Source organism: Prionailurus bengalensis, chromosome A1 (genome assembly GCF_016509475.1).
Source record: "Prionailurus bengalensis isolate Pbe53 chromosome A1, Fcat_Pben_1.1_paternal_pri, whole genome shotgun sequence".
In the NCBI taxonomy this organism is placed as follows: domain Eukaryota; kingdom Metazoa; phylum Chordata; class Mammalia; order Carnivora; family Felidae; genus Prionailurus; species Prionailurus bengalensis.
The window spans coordinates 117,029,018-117,047,719 of NC_057343.1; the positions used below are offsets into that span (position 1 = coordinate 117,029,018).

Consider the following 18,702-nt stretch of genomic DNA (forward strand, 5'->3'; position numbering starts at 1 on the left):
TCACTTAGCATTATACCTTCCAGTTCCATCCACATAGTTGCAAATGGCAAGATTTCACTCTTTTTGATTGCCGAGTAATACTCCATTGTATAGATATACCACTTCTTCTTCATCCATTCATCCATTGATGAACATTTGGGCTCTTTCCATACTTTGGCTATTGTTGATAGTGCTGCCATAAACATTGGGGTGTATATGTCCCTTCGAAATAGCACACCTGTATCCCTTAGATAAATACCCAGTACTGCAATTTGCTGAGTTGTAGGGTAGTTCTATTTTTAATTTTTGGGGTAACCTCCATAGTGTTCTCCAGAGTGGCTGCACCAGCTTGCACTCCCACCAACAGTGCAAAAGAGATTGTCTTTCTCCGCATCCTCGCCAACATCTCTTGTTGCCTGAGTTGTTAATGTTAGACATTCTGACAGATGTAAGGTGGTATCTCATTGTGGTTTTGATTTGTATATCTCTGATGATGAGTGATGTTGAGCATTTTTTCATGTGTCGGCTGGCCATCTGGATGTCTTCTTTGGAGAAGTGTCTATTCATGTCTTTTGCCCATTTCTTCACTGGATTATTTGTTTTCTGGGTGTTGAGTTTGATAAGTTCTTTATAGATTTTGGATACTAACCCTTTATCTGATATGTCATTTGCAAATATCATCTCCCATTCTGTTCGTTGCCTTTTAGTTTTGCTGATTGTTTCCTTCGCTGTGAAGAAGTTTTTTATTTTGATGAGGTCCCAGTAGTTCAAGAAAACCAATGTTTAAGGAAGTTGAGCAACTTGCCCCGCTTGTTGTGAGTGAATCTATACATGTGATACACTTTCATAAAACTATAATGGATACATACATACATGGATGTATACATACACATGGATATACACATAGACAAATGAATGCATGTAGGAACAAGTGAAATCTGAATAAGGCCTGCAGTCTAGCTAACAGTATTGTACCTATGTCATTTTCCTGATTTTGATATTGTGCTATCTTTATGTAAGATATTACCATTGGGGAAAGCTGGGTGAGGTCCAGCTGGAGACTTCTCTGTAGCTTTTTTTTTTTCCTGCAACTTCTTCATTTCTTATTCTATAGACTCTGATAAATATATAGTCAAAAATTAAAAAGTTCTTAAAAACTAAAAGTTTTTTTTAAAGCTTATTGTAAGGATTACATGAGATAATGTGCCTAGAACACAGGGTTGGATTCAGTTGACATTTCAATATATATTTTCTTTCTTCCCCACTCTGGGAGTGACTATTTTCACAGATATAGTAATAATGGCCTCCATATAGTGTGTTCTATGTGCTAGGCTTAATTTCCATGCATTGTTTCACTTAATAAAACCTAAAAGGCATGGGTCCTTTTATTATTCCCCATTTGCTCATAGGAAAACTAAGGTTCTGCAGTGACAAATCTCTTCTCCACTTGTTAGAAAGTGACCAAGCCTGGATTTACACCAAGGCAGTCTGTTCATGACACCACTCCATCCCCTCCAGGTTCAGCTCAGAGTATTGCATAAAGGTATGCTTTGAACCTTGGAAATCATCTACCCCAACTGTCTCAGTTTATACAAAGAAAACACGCTAGAAAGGGGAAGGGCTTTGGTCAAGAACACCTAATAAATCTGTGACTGAGCCAGGATGAGAACCCAGGGTTTGGATTCCTGGATCAGGGTATTTTCCAGTGCCCACAGGCAAGGCTGCTCACCCATATAGCATACTTCCTCTGAACCCTGCCTTGGAGACAACTGGTGCCCACAGATAGACCTGCGGGTTCTCACTCACATCCCTCACCCACCCGCACAGCTCAGGCCACTCGGGACCCAAAGGTAGGAGTGGGGCCCTGGGAGAGTGGAGGCATGGTGACCCTCTACTGCAGGCAGCCTTGAGAAGTAGGGTAGTTAGGGTCACAGAGAAGGCAAGGGCAGACCCTCTGAACTTTGGCAGGAATGGGGGTGGGAAAGGAGGCTATGTGCAAGAGGTCCCTGTTCCTGTCCCCCCTCAGGCTCTCCTGAGTCACTTGCTCTGAGGTTGGGGCACATTCTTGAAGGGGATGGTCACAGGGATTCCAGGCCCTCTCAGGCCCTAGGCCAGTTTCTATTCTTCCTGGGGCTGAAACCAACTCCCACCTCAGACTCAGCACCCGGTTTCCACATGGTAATATAATGACTCACTCCATTCCTATCTTGGGACCTCCTTGGACTTGGGGCAAATCGCTCCAAGTCCAGACCTGGGGTTGGTGGGAAGGGTCATCAGCCCAAGTCCCATTTCCCAGGGAGGAGGGGTGTCCCATGTATCTAGTGGAGCGTTTGACCCACGTTCAAAAGAGCACGATTGGCCCTCTTTCTCCATCCTTGTTGCGCGGCTCCCACATCCCATCCCGCCGGGCCAATCCAGGGAATGTTGGAGCATTAAGGACCCCTCCCTTTCCTCTTGTCACCTCATCGCCCTGGCAAGTCCACTGGGGAAGCAAACCCTGCAGCCTAGTGGACCAAGCGATCCTGTCCGCGGGGAGCAGCGCCCTCGTGTGGCCTCCAGGAGAAACGCGTTTATTTCCCAGCACCCTCCCCCTCAACCCTCCTCCCCAACCCCGCCCCTTTCTATGCTCTCATTGAACAAGAATTTATTGAGTGCCGTTAGGTACCTGCTCTGGGGGCCCCGGGGAAGAAGATAGGTAAAATACTTGGTCTGTGAACGGTACATTCCAGTGTGTGTGTAGGTGTGGGGGGGGGGGAGGTGCAGGCAATATACGACAAATACACGAGGCAGATACTAGTAGTGATAACTGTTAGAAAGAAAATGAAACTGAGAAATGTGATGGAAAAACAGGGCTGGATGGAAAAAAAGAAAAAGGTCTCCTTGAATGGGTAACGTCTAAGATGACACTTAGGTGACAGGGATCCAGTCATGTAACCATCTGGAAGGAAAACTTCCCTTGCAGAGATGAGAACTAGAAGACCCCCAGGCAGGAACAGGCTTTACATAATAGACAAAGACCAGGACAGCTAGAAAGGAATCAGCAAGAGAGAATGGTACGAGATGTGGTCATGGAGGTAGGCTAGGGCCAGACTACAGATTTTATAGGTCATGACGGAGTTTGATTTTTCTTCTAGAAGTAATAGGAATGTATTGGGTGAGGTTTGAGAAGAGTAACATAGCTTGATTACCTTTTAAAACAATTCCTATGGCTGCTGTGCAGAGAATGAACTTCGGCCAAGGAAGAGTGGAAGCAGGGGGATTATTACAAGAGATTAAAAGCTATAGAGATAATTCAGGTGACACATGGTGGTGGCTTGGAACAGGGTAGAAGTGGAGGATGTGGGAGATGTGGTTGGATGCTGGGTTTACTTTGAAGGTAGAGCCAAGAGGACTTGCCAATAGACCACATTTTCTTCTGCTCCTTTGGCCCTGGGAACTCCATACACATACTCTAGTTGGCTCCTCTATCCTCACTGGGGGTCTGGGTTACAGAGGCAGACCCCAGGGACCCAGCTAGATTGCAAAGTTTCCAGGATCAAACAAAGGAATTTAAGACTCAGGCATTGTGTTTTCCATGAACTGTCTCCACTTTCCATTATTAGCCCATTTAATGGGAGGGGACTCTGCCTGTTGTCTCCCTTACTCAATCTAGCCTTGCTTCTATACCCCTAGTTACTCATTAAGACATTTGTTTATCCAAATAGGGGCCCTTAGGGTGTATTGGTGACACCCAAAACAGTCCTGGGGGTGGTGGTGTTTGTATCTGATACAGAGTAGGGGGCAGGATCATCTGATGGTCTCAGTCTTCAGACCCAGGCCAGTGAGTTACTCATGTTAATTTACACAAAACACAGTGGGGTCAGACCTGATCCCACAGAAAATGCACACAACATTTTTGCCCCAGGCTGGGCGTTTCTTTAGAGCCTGGGAAAGATCAGGCTAGCCTTACAAACATTCTCGGGCAGCAAGGGCTGGGGAAAGCAAGCAAGAAAGGGGATTACCCAGTTGGCTCTGGAGTCAGCAGGCCCTGCTCTGTTTGTGTTGTGCTGCATGGAGGGTGGGGGTGCATTATAAATGCAGCCAGCCAGAGGGCCCCTGGCTCAAAACCCAGGACTCAAAACCTAGGACTGCACCATCCCTGGGAGTCTGTGCAAGCCTCCCCAAGATGAAGCTGCCAGGCCAGGAAGAGTTTGAAGTCTCCAGTGCTTGTGAAAATGTGCCCACAGGAGAGCTGGAGAATGGCCCTGGCTCTTGCCCCAGCCCTGACGGCACCTCAGACACAGACAGAGGGGATCGGGGGGTACCCACGGACCCTCTGCTCTTCATTCAGCTGAATGAACTTCTGGGCTGGCCCCAGGCACTGGAGTGGAGAGAGACAGGCAGGTGAGTGGGACCCAGGGCAATTTTATGGGGTCTTGCCCCTTCTCCAGCTGGTGACTCCTCCTGTTTGGGGAGATGCTCTGCCCCAATTAAGAGTTCCTCTCTGTGCTCTCCAATTCAGGCCCTCACCCTCCATGATGCTCAGTTTTCTCTGCAGTCTACTTTTGAGTTCCCCAAGACCCCAGATGAGGGGTGAATGTCCAGGAAGGGGCATGCTATGCACCACTGGGCCCAGCCTCCCCCCCACCCCCACCATTGCTCTACTTTCCCTGGCTCTCCTGTGTTCCCACAACCTGGACCTGGGAGAGATGGCCCCAATAACACAGTCTATTCCTCTCCACCACAGGTGGGTGCTGTTTGAGGAGAAGCTGGAGGTGGGTGCAGGCCGGTGGAGTGTCCCTCACGTGCCCACCCTGGCACTGCCCAGCCTTCAGAAGCTCCGCAGCCTACTGGCCGAGGGCCTTGTGCTGCTGGACTGTCCAGCTCAGAGCTTCCTGGAGCTCGTGGGTATGCCGGGAGCCTGTACAGGGAGGGCCTGAGTAGCTATGCCATTTCCCTAAGACTTCCCCCAAAGCCTTGGAACTTTCCAGAGCTCACCCCACTGCACCCTAGGGATTATCCGTCCCTGTCACAGGGAGGAGATGGAAAAGCAGAATGGAGGAGCAACTTTCCTGAGATTCCCAGAAGGGAAAGGGAGCCAGACAGAGGGGAAAGGGGAAGAGTGTGGGGACAGGGAGCTCTCAGGAGAGGGTTGAAGGCCCATCTCTATTCTTTAGAACAGGTGACAAGAGTGGAGTCGCTGAGCCCAGAGCTGAGAGGGCAGCTGCAGGCCTTGCTGCTGCAGAGACCCCAGCATCTCATCCAGCCCACAGGCACCAGGCCCTGCCAGGGTGAGAGGCCCCTCCCTGGGCCCAGGACCAAAAGCCCTGGGTGGGAGGGTCCCAGATCCCCCCTGCGCTTCTTGGACTAAGAGCAGCCTAACCCTGGCTCAGACCTCTCAACCCGGGGCCTCAACCCAGGCCTTGTGGGTGAGAAGTGGAGGTAACGGTGAGGGGAGAAGAATGGAGGGGCCAGAGTTTTGTGAAGGGACGCTCTTGACAGGCACCGTGCCAGGAGCTTTACATGCAGTATATTCTCATTTCATCTTCACAACCATCCGGTGAGGCAGTACCACGATTAGCCCCATTTTAGTGACGAGAAAACTGAAGCTCAATGAAGGGAACTCTAGTTTTCATAGTTTATCACAGGTAAACCTGGTCAGGGAGCCCTGGTGTGTCCACCTCCAAAGCCTGTACTCTTACTCTCTGCCTGATCGTGTTTCGAAGGGTCTGCTCATCCAAGAGAGGCTTCTCACAATGAGGAAGCCCCGCTGAAGGAACAGGTTTGTGGTCCTTCCTTGGGCAGGGCTGGGAGAGGAGTCAGGCCTCATTATTAATCAGTACCCTACCAAAATCTGCCTTCCCACGTAACCACTCATCCGTGTGTCTCCTTGAACCCCCCATCCAGCGGCAGAACCCTCTGAGACGGAAGCTGCCTCCGGGGGCTGAGGCAGGGGCTGTGCTGGCAGGAGAGTTGGGCTTCCTGGCACGGCCCCTGGGGGCCTTTGTACGACTGCGGGATCCAGTGGTGTTGGGGCCCCTCACTGAGGTGCCCCTTCCCAGCAGGTGAGGCTGTGGGGAGTCGGGGGTCCTGGAGCCTAGAAGGATCTCTACTGGGGAGGGGGTTGAGAAGTCTCTGGTTCAGTTCTCTGAGGGGGCATGAGTGGGGATGGTGCTCAGGGGTCTGGGGAGGGGGTGGTGGTCAGGGCTGCAAAGTAGGTGTGAACATGATGAATGTATGAATGGGGGCTGGTAGGAAGGTCAGAGGTCAGGGCTGCCTTGTGGGATAGCAGTCTCTTATTTTCTCTGGGGCCTGGTTCCTCCCTCAGGTTTTTCTGCCTCCTCCTTGGTCCCTCCACACTGGGAAGGGGCTATCATGAGATGGGCCGGGCCATGGCCGTCCTCCTCAGTGACCGGGTGAGCTGGGCAGGCAAGCGCATGCGTGTGTGAGTGTGTGCACGCACGCGCAGACTTTTGCCAGTGAGAGTGCACACTGTGGCCTCTAGATGTGACTGAATGCAGCAATGAGGCAGAGTGTGGCTTTGTGTCTGTGCACATGAGGACTTAAGTTTTCTTGGCTACCAACGTAGCCCCCTTAACTAGGACACTGCTGGCACACAGTAGGCCCCCAATACTCACTGCATGCATGTATTAATGAAGGAATGCTTGAATGACTTGTGTCTAGCTTTGAGATCGTAAAGATTCATGTAAAGGTCCAGATCGGCATTTACTGCCCCTTTCTGCCCCTATCCCTAGCAATTCCAGTGGTCAGTTCGTCGGGCCAGCAGCCTTCATGACCTTCTGGCAGCCTTGGATGCCTTCCTAGAGGAGGTGACAGTGCTTCCTCCAGGTCGGTGGGACCCGACAGCCCGGATCGCCCCACCCAAATGTCTGCCTTCCCAGCACAAAAGGTATATGGGGGTCTTCTCCACAGACCTTGGGTCCAGTTCCACTGTTGAGGAGGGTAGGGGATCCCAGGAAAGGGATACTTATCTTTGGATTCAGGGTCTGCTGGCAGAGATAAGAGCAGCCACCAGGAGGCAGCAGGCCCAGTCACGTTTTGGTTGGAGATCCTCAGGCAACCTGGGTTCCCCTTCTCTTCAGGCTCCTCTCACAACTGAGGGAGGTCAAGGGCCCATCTGCCCAGCATGGGGCCCTGGCTGAGGACAGACATGGTCACTGGCCACATGCGCCCAGCCCAGAGTTACAGCGGACAGGCAGGTGAGGTGAGCTGGGTGAGAGCAGGGGTAAGGGTCCTGGGAGAGGAGAGGGGTCACAGGGGCACAGAGGTGTATGCTCACGATGGAGGGGCTCACCCAGTCACAGGGAAGGTAGCAGGGATAGGGGCGTGGGGTGTGGGCACTTGGGTCACTGACAAACCATGGGTGGGAGGCTGTTTGGGGGCCTTGTCCAGGATGTGCGTCGGAAGGCCTTGTGGTACACCAGTGACTTCCTGGACGCGCTGCATCCCCAGTGCTTCTCGGCTGTGCTCTACATCTACCTGGCCACCATCACTAACGCCATCACTTTTGGGGGTCTGCTGGGGGAAGCCACCGATGGTGCTCAGGTGAATCGGGAGATGTGAGGGGGGGCAGGCACAAGTTTCAGTATTCTGCTAGCTACCCCTGGGGCAATGGGTGGGCCGTGGAGGCTCCCTGGAAGCTTGGGTGGCTGTACTGAGGACCCCGGTGTCCTGTGCTGACAGGGTCCTCTGCCGGCTTCTAGGGGGTGCTGGAAAGTTTTCTGGGCACTGCAGTGGCTGGAGCTGCTTTCTGCCTGATGGCTGGCCAGCCCCTCACCATCCTCAGCAGCACGGGGCCAGTGCTGGTCTTTGAACGCCTGCTCTTCTCCTTCAGCAGGTAGGAGAACACCCCCACCCTCACCAGGCCCTCACTAGCTGCACTCTTGGCCTGATCCTGGCTGGGTCAATAGGGAAGGGAGGGAGCTGTCTGTTTGGCTCCAGGGGTACCTAACCTGGGGTTAAGTGGGAAGCAGAACAGCCCTGGCAATCCCTGCCTGTCTCACTCCCCCAGAGATTACAGCTTGGACTACCTGCCTTTCCGCCTATGGGTGGGCATCTGGGTGGCCACCTTTTGTCTGGCACTAGTGGCCACAGAGGCCAGCGTGCTGGTACGCTACTTTACCCGCTTCACCGAAGAAGGCTTCTGTGCCCTCATCAGCCTCATCTTCATCTACGATGCTGTGGGCAAAATGCTGAGCTTGACCAGTGCCTATCCCATCCAGAGCCCTGGCTCTCCTGCCTACGGCTGCTTTTGCCAGTACCCAGACCTGGGAGGTAGGTGAGGGGAATACGGAGCTGGAAGAGATGGGGGAGGATGCGGGAGGGGGAGGGGATGTCCCCTTGCTGTCCCCCTTGTTAAGTTCAACAAAATCCTGAATACTTTCCCAATGACCAGCAGCACTCTTCCCCACTTTTTTGTTTGTTTGTTTGTTTGTTTTTTTCAACGTTTATTTATTTTTGGGACAGAGAGAGACAGAGCATGAACGGGGGAGGGGCAGAGAGAGAGGGAGACACAGAATCGGAAACAGGCTCCAGGCTCTGAGCCATCAGCCCGGAGCCTGACGCGGGGCTCGAACTCACGGACCGCGAGATCATGACCTGGCTGAAGTCGGACGCTTAGCCGACTGCGCCACCCAGGCGCCCCTCTTCCCCACTTTTGTTTTGAATCCATTGAGAAGTAACAGAGCAGGCCCAGTATTATCTTTTTTTTTTTAAGTTTATTTATTTATTTTGAGAAATAGAGCAAGCAGGGAAGGGCAGAGAGAGAGGGAGAGGATCCCAAGCCGGATCTTCACTGTCAGCGCAGAGCCCAAGATGGTCTCAAAGTCACGAACCACGAGATCATGACCTGAGCCAAAGTCAGACACTTAACCGACTGAGCCACCCAGGTGCCCCAATATCATCTTTATTTCTGACAGTGCTGATAGAAGAACATGCTTATATCTATGGGGAAACGGGCTTCCTAACAATGAAACCAAAATTAAATAGATTTACCCACCCAGTCATGGCTGCCCTGGACAGGGACTGTCTTGCCACAGAAGGGCAGAGCTAAGTTGCATGCACAGGGCAGGCAGCTTATTCCCAAGAGTGGGGAGAGGAAGGGACAGGGAGAGGCATGCTCCATTCCTTCTCTCAAATTCACCAATCAAATAAATTGCTGCTCTTCCCCTAGTCTGAGTGACTGACCGCGGGGGAGAGCAGCTCAGAGTTTTACACTTGCACATACCCCTGCACAAGGAAGCAGCAGGAATGGGGAAGAAATATCTTCTCAAGAGCGCCAGACTCTGTGTTAGGCATGAGCAAAACCAGTTCTGGTCCTGATAGAAACCCACAGATTGGTGTGCTCATCTTTTAAGCAAACATTTGCTAGGCATCTGCTCTGGCTGGTCCTATGCTGGGCACCAGGGATACAGAGACGTAAGGAATTGGTAGGGACTGGGAGATGTCCTGAGGAGCACAGCATTTAGGGTCAGAAGACAGATGAGTCAGAACTAAGAACTTTCTGGTTCAGTTGGATCCATGAGATCAGGCTCCTGAGGGGCTGGAGAAGGTTTCCAGAGGAGGCACATATACCCAAATTGTTCTCTGCTTCCCAGGAAATGAGTCTCAGTGGAAGAAGACAGAACCAAAAGACAGAGGTGACATCTCAAGCATGGTGAGGGCCAGTTCCTGGGAGAGTCCTGGGAAAGACATGGTGGAAGCCAAAGAAGTCAGTGGTTCCTGGCTTTTCCCTCCCCACAGGCTAGGGAAACCCTTACAGTTCACAGAGGCCCAGACATTTGCTGTGGCTGGAGACCTCCTATCCTGGGCCCTTGGTGTCTCAGTGAGTGTCAGTCAATGTTTATTCTGCCACCCATAACCCCAAACCTGAACACCCTTCCATACAGGACCTAGGCCTGGTCAATGCCTCCTTGCTGCCCCCACCTGAGTGTGCCCGACGGGGAGGCCACCCTCGTGGTCCCGGCTGTCATATAGTCCCAGACATCGCCTTCTTCTCTGTCCTCCTCTTCCTTACTTCTTTCCTCATAGCCACGGCCCTCAAGCATGTAAAGACAAGCCGCTTCTTCCCCTCTGTGGTGAGTGTTACCTCTGTCTGTGGGAGAGTACTGCCTCTTGGCCTTGGGCCCTGTCTGTGAATGGGAAAGGGTAAAGAGGGAGGGGGCTGGCAGGCCTGAACCTGACCAAGTGTCCACTGTGTGGCCAGGTGCGCAAAGTGCTCGGTGACTTCTCCTCAGTCCTGGCCATGCTGCTGGGCTGTGGCCTCGATTCCTTCCTGGGTCTAGCCACACCAAAGCTCATGGTGCCCGGCGAGTTCAAGGTGAGAGCTGGGAGTGTAGAACAGAGGGGAGAGCAGGGCCAGCAGACAGGACTTTGGAGGAGGAAGATGAATGGATACCATGCTTTTCTTCCTCTGAGCTTCCATTTCCTTGCTCATAAAATACAAATAGTAATAATAATGACCTCACGGAGTTGTTGTGAGGATTAATGAGGTGTTGCTGCCAACACAGTGGGTACAGAAAACATGGGAGTTATTATTATAAATTAGGGGTTAAGAGGTTGGGTTCTAGTCAGCCAGCCCTGGGCTCGAGATCCAGTTCTGCCACTTCCTAGCTGTGTGACCTTAGGCAAGCCAACCCACATTTCTCATCAATGAGCCTCAATTTATTTACCAGTAAAATGGAAATAATAAATAACAATAGCTGCTACTCTATAAGTTGTTCTGAGGTTCACAGAAGATGAGTGTAAGTCACTCATCTGGCACATACCAAGATCTCAAAAAATGTTACTTATTGTTGTCATAGGTTGGCACCTACCCACCCTACTACTCCGCAGTGTCTTCTTTGCACCCCTGTTTGCCGGCTCTGATCTGCTAAAGCTGGAGCTCCCTCCCAAGGGCACGGCAGTGCACAGGACAAGGCTTAGCACGGACTTAGCACCTAGACTTTGCCTGTGCATTTGGAGACCTCCTCTCCAGCTTCCCCCAGGACAGGAGAGCAGGGAGACTCCACCTGGGGTAGCCTCAGGGGCTCAGAATCTGAGATGGCAACTGGGGTCCCCTCCCCCACACAGACGCTTATAATCAGAGCAGACGCAGACACACCCAGCCCTGCCCTGGCCCCAGATCAAGGCAGGTTTGAGCCTGAGTCGCCCCACCCTGGTTGTAGGGGGCGGGGGGTGCCTAGGGAGGAGGGCTCTGTACATCAAGAAATGTGGGCAGGCCTCACCCACCATCTCCTCCTCTTGCAGGGAGGGAGGGCACCTGAGAACCAAAATCCAGAGCCCCTGGCTCCAGCCCAACTCCCAGGCTGGTTCCCCTTCTTCTGCCCTCTTTTAAGGCACTGGAATGCTTTCAACCAGTTGTACATGCACACGTACTGCTCCCACCTACCACCCAGGGTCTTGGAACTGGGGTAAGGGGGTTGGGGGTTATGGAGGAATGCCAAAGCCGGGGTGTGCAGGTGAGGTGCTCTTGGGAGACCCTCTCTAACTTGTCCACGGAATGCCCTCTCCCAGCCCACACTCCCTGGGCGTGGATGGCTGGTGTCACCTTTTGGAACCAACCCCTGGTGGCTGAGTGTGGCAGCCGCCCTCCCTGCTCTGCTGCTGTCTATCCTCATCTTCATGGACCAGCAGATCACAGCGGTCATCCTCAACCGTGCCGAATATAAACTGCGGGTAAGACCTGCTGGGTAGGACCAGAGGCCCCTAGACCAAGGTACAGAAACTCCAGGGTGGGGTCCAGGCCCTCCCTCTCCCACTCCAGAGGACAGAGAGCCCAGATCTGGCTTTGTTTCATCCTCGATGCTCTACCACTACCTGCAGAAGGGAGCTGGCTTCCACCTGGACCTCTTCTGTGTGGCTGTGCTGCTGCTGCTCACATCAGTGCTTGGGCTGCCCTGGTATGTCTCAGCCACAGTCATCTCCCTGGCCCATATGGACAGTCTTCGGAGAGAGAGCACAGCTTGTGTCCTGGGGGAACCCCGCAGCTTCCTGGGCATCAGGTGAGGCCAATATTGAGGAGGCCAGAGTGAGAGATCCGTCAGTAAGGTGGTGTAGGGGAGTACAAGGCAGAGTGATTTGGACAGCTTAAATTCTAAGCCTCCAGAGGGCTCTCTCACTACTCCATAAGCACTGCAGTGGGGTGAATGGGTGGGTTCCGGGCTGAGATGGGCGTGTCAGGTCTTCCCTCTTCTCCTTGGCCATGGGTGTGGGAGGGCCAGTGGGAGGAGCCTCATGGACACAAAGGCAGAGGCGGCCAGGGCCAAGGGAGGGTGAGGTGCCACCTAACAACCACCCTCCACCCCCCCCCCCCCCCCGACAAGGTAGGAGTGCCTCACTGATGTTACAAAGTTACTGTCACAAAAACAATTTTCTAACCGTTGGAAATACAATCCGTGGAAAGTTTGTGAAATCAACTTTGAAACTGTGAAATGAAAGTCTTTATGGCAGTGTAAAAATCGCTAACGTTGCACCACAATAAAAAATAAAAACAAAGAGCAACTATGAGGTTGAGCTGATGGAGAGGCCTGGAACATCCCAGCTCAAGTGCCCTGCCCCTTCCTTTCCACCAATTTTGCACATGATGCTAAGGCCCCCTCCCTGCCAGGCTACTATTGGGAGGGGGGGGGGAAGGGCTCTCTCCACTTCCCTCCTGCCAGTGCCTGTAGTGGTGTCTGGTCAGTATCTCCAAGCCACGCACCCTGGGGGCTCTCCCAGCCCCTAGCTAACTCTTCCCTCACCCCACAGGGAGCAGAGGCTGACAGGCCTGGTGGTGTTCATCCTCACAGGAGCCTCCATCTTCCTGGCACCTGTACTGAAGGTACCTTTGTTAGGCTGGCATCAGGGACAGGGCAGTAATAATAACAAATACAGCAAGAACTGACACTGGCTAAATACTGTGCACTAGGCACCGTGTTAAGTTTTCTCCACACTTGGTCTCATTTGATCCTCACGTGAACCCTGAGAGACATTCAGACTTCACCAATGAGCAAACTGAAGCTTGTTTGTTTTGAGAGAGAGAGAGAGAGAGAGAGAGAGAGAGAGAGAGAGTGAGAGAGAATCTTAAGCAGGCTCCACGCCCAGCTCAGAGTGCAACGCAGGGCTGGATCTGACAAGCGTGAGATCACAACCTGGGCCGAAATCAAGAGTCGGACGCTTAACCAACTAAGCCACCCAGGTGCCCCAAGGAAACTGAAGTTTAAAGAGATTAAGTAGCTTACAAAAGGCCACCAAAAGAGCTAGTTTCTCAGATCTGAGAATCCAAACTCTTACCCGGTGGGTTTTCTACCCAGTGGAGCCAGGTATGGGCACGCTACCATCCCCTATGGGCCAAGAGGTATGGCAGTCTTGCTCCAGCCTGCCAACAAACCTTAGACTAACAGTGTGATCATCACATCCCAGGAAAACCTTGAGACAAAACCCCTTCACTTCTCCCTTACCAGATGTTTATAGAACACCTGCCATGTGCAAGGCTCTGCTAGGCACTTGGGAGAAGTGGCAGGGAGGAAGGGGAGACAGGAGTATTGAAAAGAGATATGGAGCCAAGCCCCTATCAGCAACATACACACATGAACAAAAATTAAGTAATAAGTAATCGTAGAAAGGTTCAACAAGCTAAGGCGAGGACACGGAGAATGGCATACAAGAGTCACCAGGGAGGAAAGGTTTGGGGAGGGAAAGGTCATGGAGGCTGGGTGAGAGTAGAGTAGTTGAAAGAGCCAGATAGACTGGACTGGCTGCTTGCTAACTAGGTGACTCTCATTCAGCAGATATTTACTGAGCATAAACCATATGCTAGGCACTGTTCCAAAGACTGAGGATATAGTGGTGATCAAAAGAGACCATCCACTGCTTGAAGTCTGGTGAGAAGAGACAGAAAAAAAAATTAAAACAATTAAAACAGGAAAATTTCAAATAGTGATTACTTCTAATGAAAAATATAAGAGCGTAAGGTGATTAAGAGTGCCAGGGGTCTACTTTAGATTGAAAGGTGTCAAGACACCCCACCACTTCTGGGGTATCAAGAGATGAGCAGTGAGAAGCCTGAGTAGCGAGAAGGAAGTCAAGGAAGAACATTTTAGCTAGAGGGAAATAGCAAAGCAAAGCAAAGGCCTTGCAAAGGATAGAAATAAACCTCGGCATATTGAGAGAAGGAAAGGAAGCCATATAGCAGGAACAGAGGGAGCGAAGAAGAAAGTGATAGATAAGATAGGAGAAGTAGGCCAGGTAGTGGACAAGTTAACTTAATCTCTCTGAAACCCATTTCCCCCTTTTGTGAAATGGAAGTTATAAAATTTACCTCATCTGACCATCTTGAAGCTTCAGTATCAGGCATGCAAAGTGGGAAAGGAAGAGAAAGACTTGGGTCGGCTTAGGTGTGGATGCTGGAGGCTGGGGTTGGAGCCTAAGGCTGGGGTGGGGGTGGAGGTGGGGGAGTGTGGGTCTGGGCAGCTAGCAGAAGTGAACTCCTTTGCCAGCTCTCTACTTTTTTTCTACCAGTTCATCCCGATGCCTGTGCTCTATGGAATCTTCCTGTACATGGGAGTGGCAGCGATTAGCAGCATCCAGGTGGGCCCATTAGAATCACCAAGCAGTCTCACTCCTCCTCTTCTTTCCTGCTGGTGCCTTCTGCTTATACTTGCCAAGTCCTCTCCTCTCCTCTTCCTGTCTCTCCTGGGCTCAGGAACTCTGATGCCAGGCTCTGAATGGGGAGGGCACCAAGGGAGCCTTCTGACTTCCCGCTCACGCTGGACTTGGACAGCTAACAGTGACACCCTCCAGGTTGAACACCCTGCTCTCCTCCTCTTATTCCCCTAGTTCACAAAGAGGGTACAGCTATTATTGATGCCAGCAAAACACCAGCCAGACCTCCTCCTCTTGAGACATGTGCCTCTGAGCAGGGTCCACCTCTTCACAGCTATCCAGCTTGCCTGCCTGGGTCTGCTTTGGATAATCAAATCTACTCCTGCAGCCATCATCTTCCCCCTCATGGTAACTTGGGGCAAGGTTGGGTAATGTCCTGGGGGTCCTGGGAGACTCTGAGCCTGGGAGGGTGGCCAAAGCCTACACAGGAGGAAGACATTCCCCTCTCACTTGCCCTAGCTCTGGTTGGGAGTTTTAGGACAAAGAAAGATGGCCGAGAGATGCCTACGGATAAGTTAGTCTTGGGATACCTGATTCAACTCCATTTTTCTAACCTCTTTGGGCTGATCAACCACAAGTAGGAATATAAAGTCCAAAAGAAAACTGAGGTCCTGGGAGAGGCAATACAGACACTTTTATTACTCAGTGAGGTGATAACACAGGTGGCTTCTGGCCTTATTCTTACGCTCTGAGGAAGTTAAGAGCGATAGGCTTTGTAGTAGGACCAACCACATCCCAGCTATGTGACTTCTGAGAAGTTTCTAAACTCTCAAGGCCTCAGTTTCTTTCTCTATACAATGGGAACAATTATATCTACCTCATAGGAATGTGTTAGCTTTAAGTGAAACAATACACAGTGTCTAGTACATAGGAAGTGCTCAACGAATGTTACTGTAGTTCATGTTTCTGCTGCTATTGCTGACAGCTCTGGGGTTTGTTTGCATCCCTGCAGTTGCTGGGCCTGGTGGGGGTCCGAAAGGCACTGGAGTGGGTCTTCTCACCACAGGAACTCCTTTGGCTGGACGAGCTGATGCCAGAGAAGGAAAGGAACATCCCTGAGAAGGGACTGGAGCCAGAGTACTCACTTAGTGGTGACACTGAAGATGTAAGCCACAGGATGGGCCCTCTCAGGAGAAGGGGGCAGGAGTGGGGAGGACCTTCTTGACCAGGAATTATCCCTAAAGTCTAATATTTCTATTAAGCCTGAACACAATCACTCCCCTTAGCTCCTCACTGACACAGGTACACTGAAGGGGTGAGGGAAATCTTTCTTTATAGGGCCAAGGGCCCTAGTTTATCAACCCATGGGATTGGAAAGGTCTGATGACAATTTGGTGGGCTTTTTCAACCTTGATCTTTGTCTCAGTGTGGGTTTATATCCTTTCACTTTCTGGGTCCCTTTCTCTCTGCTCTGTCTCTGCCTATTCCCAACTCATCTTGGGATCTTTCTTCCACAGTCAGAGCTGATGTATCAGCCAAGGGCTCCAGAAATCAACATCTCTGTGAATTAGCTGGAGTAGGAGGAATTTGGGAGTAGAGACTCCAGGAAACTGAGCATGAGGTGAGGATGTGAGGGAAGTGCCCCTGGAGTCAGGGATGGGGAAGTGTGCGCTCAGACCTTGGAAACTTCCAGTGTGCTGACTAGCCTGTTTTGCCTTCATGTTCCAGTCCCTCATGAACCCCACAGTAGAGGAGGGAATAGAACCGTCTCCCCAGAGGGAAGAATGAAATAAGCCAGGGTACCTGGGCTTGGCTCCCTGCGGCACTGAAGTCTGGCCAGTAGAGGGAGCTGAAGCTCACACCAAATTAGATGTAGAGATGGGGGGGTGGGGGGGGGGGTTGGTGGGAGGAAGGGGTAAGATGATGAAAGAATGTAGGGAACTGGGGAGGAGATGAAAGGAAGATAAATGTCCCTGCTGCTTTCCTTCGCCCTGGAAGCCACTTCCTTAGGCTGCTGAGAACCACACTCCAGACAAGTGGAGGGATTCTGTCACTTGCCCACTTTGCCATTCCTTCAATTTTTATTCCTCCACTTATGAAAACATTTTATGAATACTGTACTTAAGGAGTATTTAGATACTAGAGAGACAGGGGTAAGATAATCATGGTCCCTAACTTCATCAGTTTAAATTCCACTGGGAAAGACCAACAGGCAATTGTTGGAGTGGGATAGAGGTGGCTAAGGGAAGCACCAGCTGTGGGAGCAGAGAGGCCTCTAAGCCCTTCTTGGAGGGTGGCGAAGATGGGGTGGTGGGAGTTGGAGGAAAGGAAGGGGTGCATAACTTGAAATTTGAAGAATGAATAAACACTGTGCAGGATAAGATGGAGGGACATGTTCTAGGCCGAGGGTGCGGCATGTGCAAAAGCCTGGTGTTTTCCCCCTGTGATAAGCTGAATTTCTGGGGTCATAGAACCCCCTTCTATCCATGCTTTTCCAAGCTCTAGAGTGCAAGAAGCCCCACTATTTGCAATGGAAAATTCTAGAGGCCAGAGGGAGAAAGGGCAATTCAGTGGCAAACCCAGAATAAGATCCAATTTTTCCTTATCCCCTACCAACTCCTTTGCCTTGTTCTTTGCTCTACTGTGCCCCTGAGCACTTGCTCTGACTCAACTATGTCTTCTCTTCTTTCACAGGTGTTTACTCAGGAAGTTAGGACATTGTTGGTTTTTGGCTTAACAGCCAGATGTTCAGTCGTCTGGGAACAATGGGGCAGGACTGGAGGGCAGCTGGCCAAGACTTGTATTGCCCTCCTGAGCAGGAGGTAGAGAGTGGCAGGGAACAAGCAGGTCTGCTGGTAAGCCCTGGTGACTGACTAGGCCCTATTCACTCTCTATCCCATTAAAAGGACCTGGAAGCCCTTCCTATTTTAAACTTTCTGCCCTTACAAATTCTTCTTTACAGAATTGGGGGTCTTCAGCAAACTTTCTTCAGTTTGCAAAAGGGGAAACAAACTTTCCAGAAAAAGTATTTCTCTATTTAAAAGTTTTCTATACATATAAAAAAAAACTTTACTGATTTTTGACCACAAAAGTAAATGAGGTTATTGAAAATATCAAAACATCAAAGACACATATAATTTTGAAATGAAAACCATGCCAGTGATAACCAGTGTTCACATTTTAGTGTATATTGTTCAGATTTATTTCAAGGGACACGTTAATATTTTTATTAAAATGGGATTATACTCTTGAGTTCTACATGTTTGTCACTTAATGTGAGTTGAATATGTTCCCCTGTTGGTACATACATCCTTTATCTACCTCATTCTTTTTGTAATCTGCATAGAATGAATAACCTTATAATCTGAAAAAGGTATCATATACACAAGAGAGTATATAAAATGTCTTCTGCAAGTACAAGAATTTCTTCAGAGTATATACCTAGGAGTGAAATTAAAGAGTAATGATAGAAAGAGCACTTGTGTATGTCAGTTCATCTGTGAATTTTAAAGTTAAAAATTATATTTAATCTAGCATCTAGCATTTTAGTTGTTTTAGTCAGGAAGGCTATTCAAAAAGTTTAATCTATACAAGGCCAGAAGTGGAAATTCTTTTTTCTATAATGTTTTATTTTTAAGTAAATTCTCCCCCCAATTTGGGTCTCAAACTCACAACCCCAAGATCAAGAGTTGTACATTCCACCATGAACCAGCCAGGTGCCCCAGAAGTGGAAATTTTGAAGGCTCTTTTTAGTGCCTTTTTTTTTTTTAAAGATGTTGTTTTTTATTTTTTATTTTTTTATTTTTGAGAGAGCAAGAGTACCCGAGTGAGGTGGGGGGGGGGGGGGGGAGAGAGAGAGAAAGAGAGAGAGAGAGAGAGAGAGAGAAGTGGGTCTCACCTGGTGGGGCTTGAGTTCACCCATGTGGGACTTGAACTCACTAACGGTGAGATCATGACCTGAATCAAAGTGAGATGTATAATGACTGAACCACACAGGTGCCCAGCTCTTCTAAATGTTTTTTTTAAAAAGGCTCCTAACATTACAGCCTGAGTACCTATTGATTGAGAGAAAATATATACCAAAAGTATAATTTAAACTTAGATAGTTATGTATTTTATTCATTTCAGCAGCATCTACAT

General features: G+C 50.2%; 1 protein-coding gene and 1 long non-coding RNA gene across 3 annotated transcripts in view; one reads left to right on the forward strand and one right to left on the reverse strand.

Annotated features, from left to right (window-relative positions):
* Nucleotides 1–2,951: 2,951 nt before the first annotated feature.
* Nucleotides 2,952–17,447, forward strand: SLC4A9 (solute carrier family 4 member 9). 2 transcript variants are annotated; one of them, XR_006296849.1, is made up of 22 exons: nucleotides 2,970–4,362; nucleotides 4,706–4,866; nucleotides 5,136–5,249; nucleotides 5,685–5,740; nucleotides 5,866–6,023; nucleotides 6,287–6,374; nucleotides 6,714–6,868; nucleotides 7,062–7,178; nucleotides 7,350–7,524; nucleotides 7,683–7,816; nucleotides 7,991–8,253; nucleotides 9,576–9,634; nucleotides 9,867–10,055; nucleotides 10,184–10,297; nucleotides 11,494–11,655; nucleotides 11,803–11,981; nucleotides 12,727–12,799; nucleotides 14,479–14,547; nucleotides 14,797–14,970; nucleotides 15,575–15,727; nucleotides 16,080–16,183; nucleotides 17,257–17,447. XR_006296849.1 is itself a non-coding variant. In XM_043577031.1 (21 exons), the coding sequence occupies exons 1-21, from the start codon at nucleotides 4,145–4,147 to the stop codon at nucleotides 16,131–16,133; spliced, it is 2,865 nt and encodes a 954-aa protein (XP_043432966.1). In that variant the 5' UTR covers nucleotides 2,952–4,144; the 3' UTR covers nucleotides 16,134–16,347. The 2 variants fall into 2 exon arrangements, 1 of the variants encoding a protein (XP_043432966.1); XM_043577031.1 differs by lacking the exon at nucleotides 17,257–17,447 and having other exon boundaries at nucleotides 2,952–4,362; nucleotides 16,080–16,347.
* The window catches only part of LOC122481905, a 33,997-nt gene continuing 24,159 nt past the window's right edge, over nucleotides 8,865–18,702 (reverse strand). Inside the window, exon 2 of the long non-coding RNA XR_006296957.1 lies at nucleotides 8,865–9,659. This is a non-coding gene — a long non-coding RNA (uncharacterized LOC122481905). The remainder of the gene's footprint in view (nucleotides 9,660–18,702) is intronic.

Bases quoted from the DNA above. Each gene is read 5' to 3' on its own strand.
- SLC4A9 (XM_043577031.1), top strand. From the start codon at position 4,145: ATGAAGCTGCCAGGCCAGGAAGAGTTTGAAGTCTCCAGTGCTTGTGAA. The intron at 5,250-5,684 runs GTGAGAGGCCCC...CGTGTTTCGAAG, and splicing joins AGGCACCAGGCCCTGCCAGG to GGTCTGCTCATCCAAGAGAG. The intron at 12,800-14,478 runs GTACCTTTGTTA...TTTTTCTACCAG, and splicing joins TCCTGGCACCTGTACTGAAG to TTCATCCCGATGCCTGTGCT.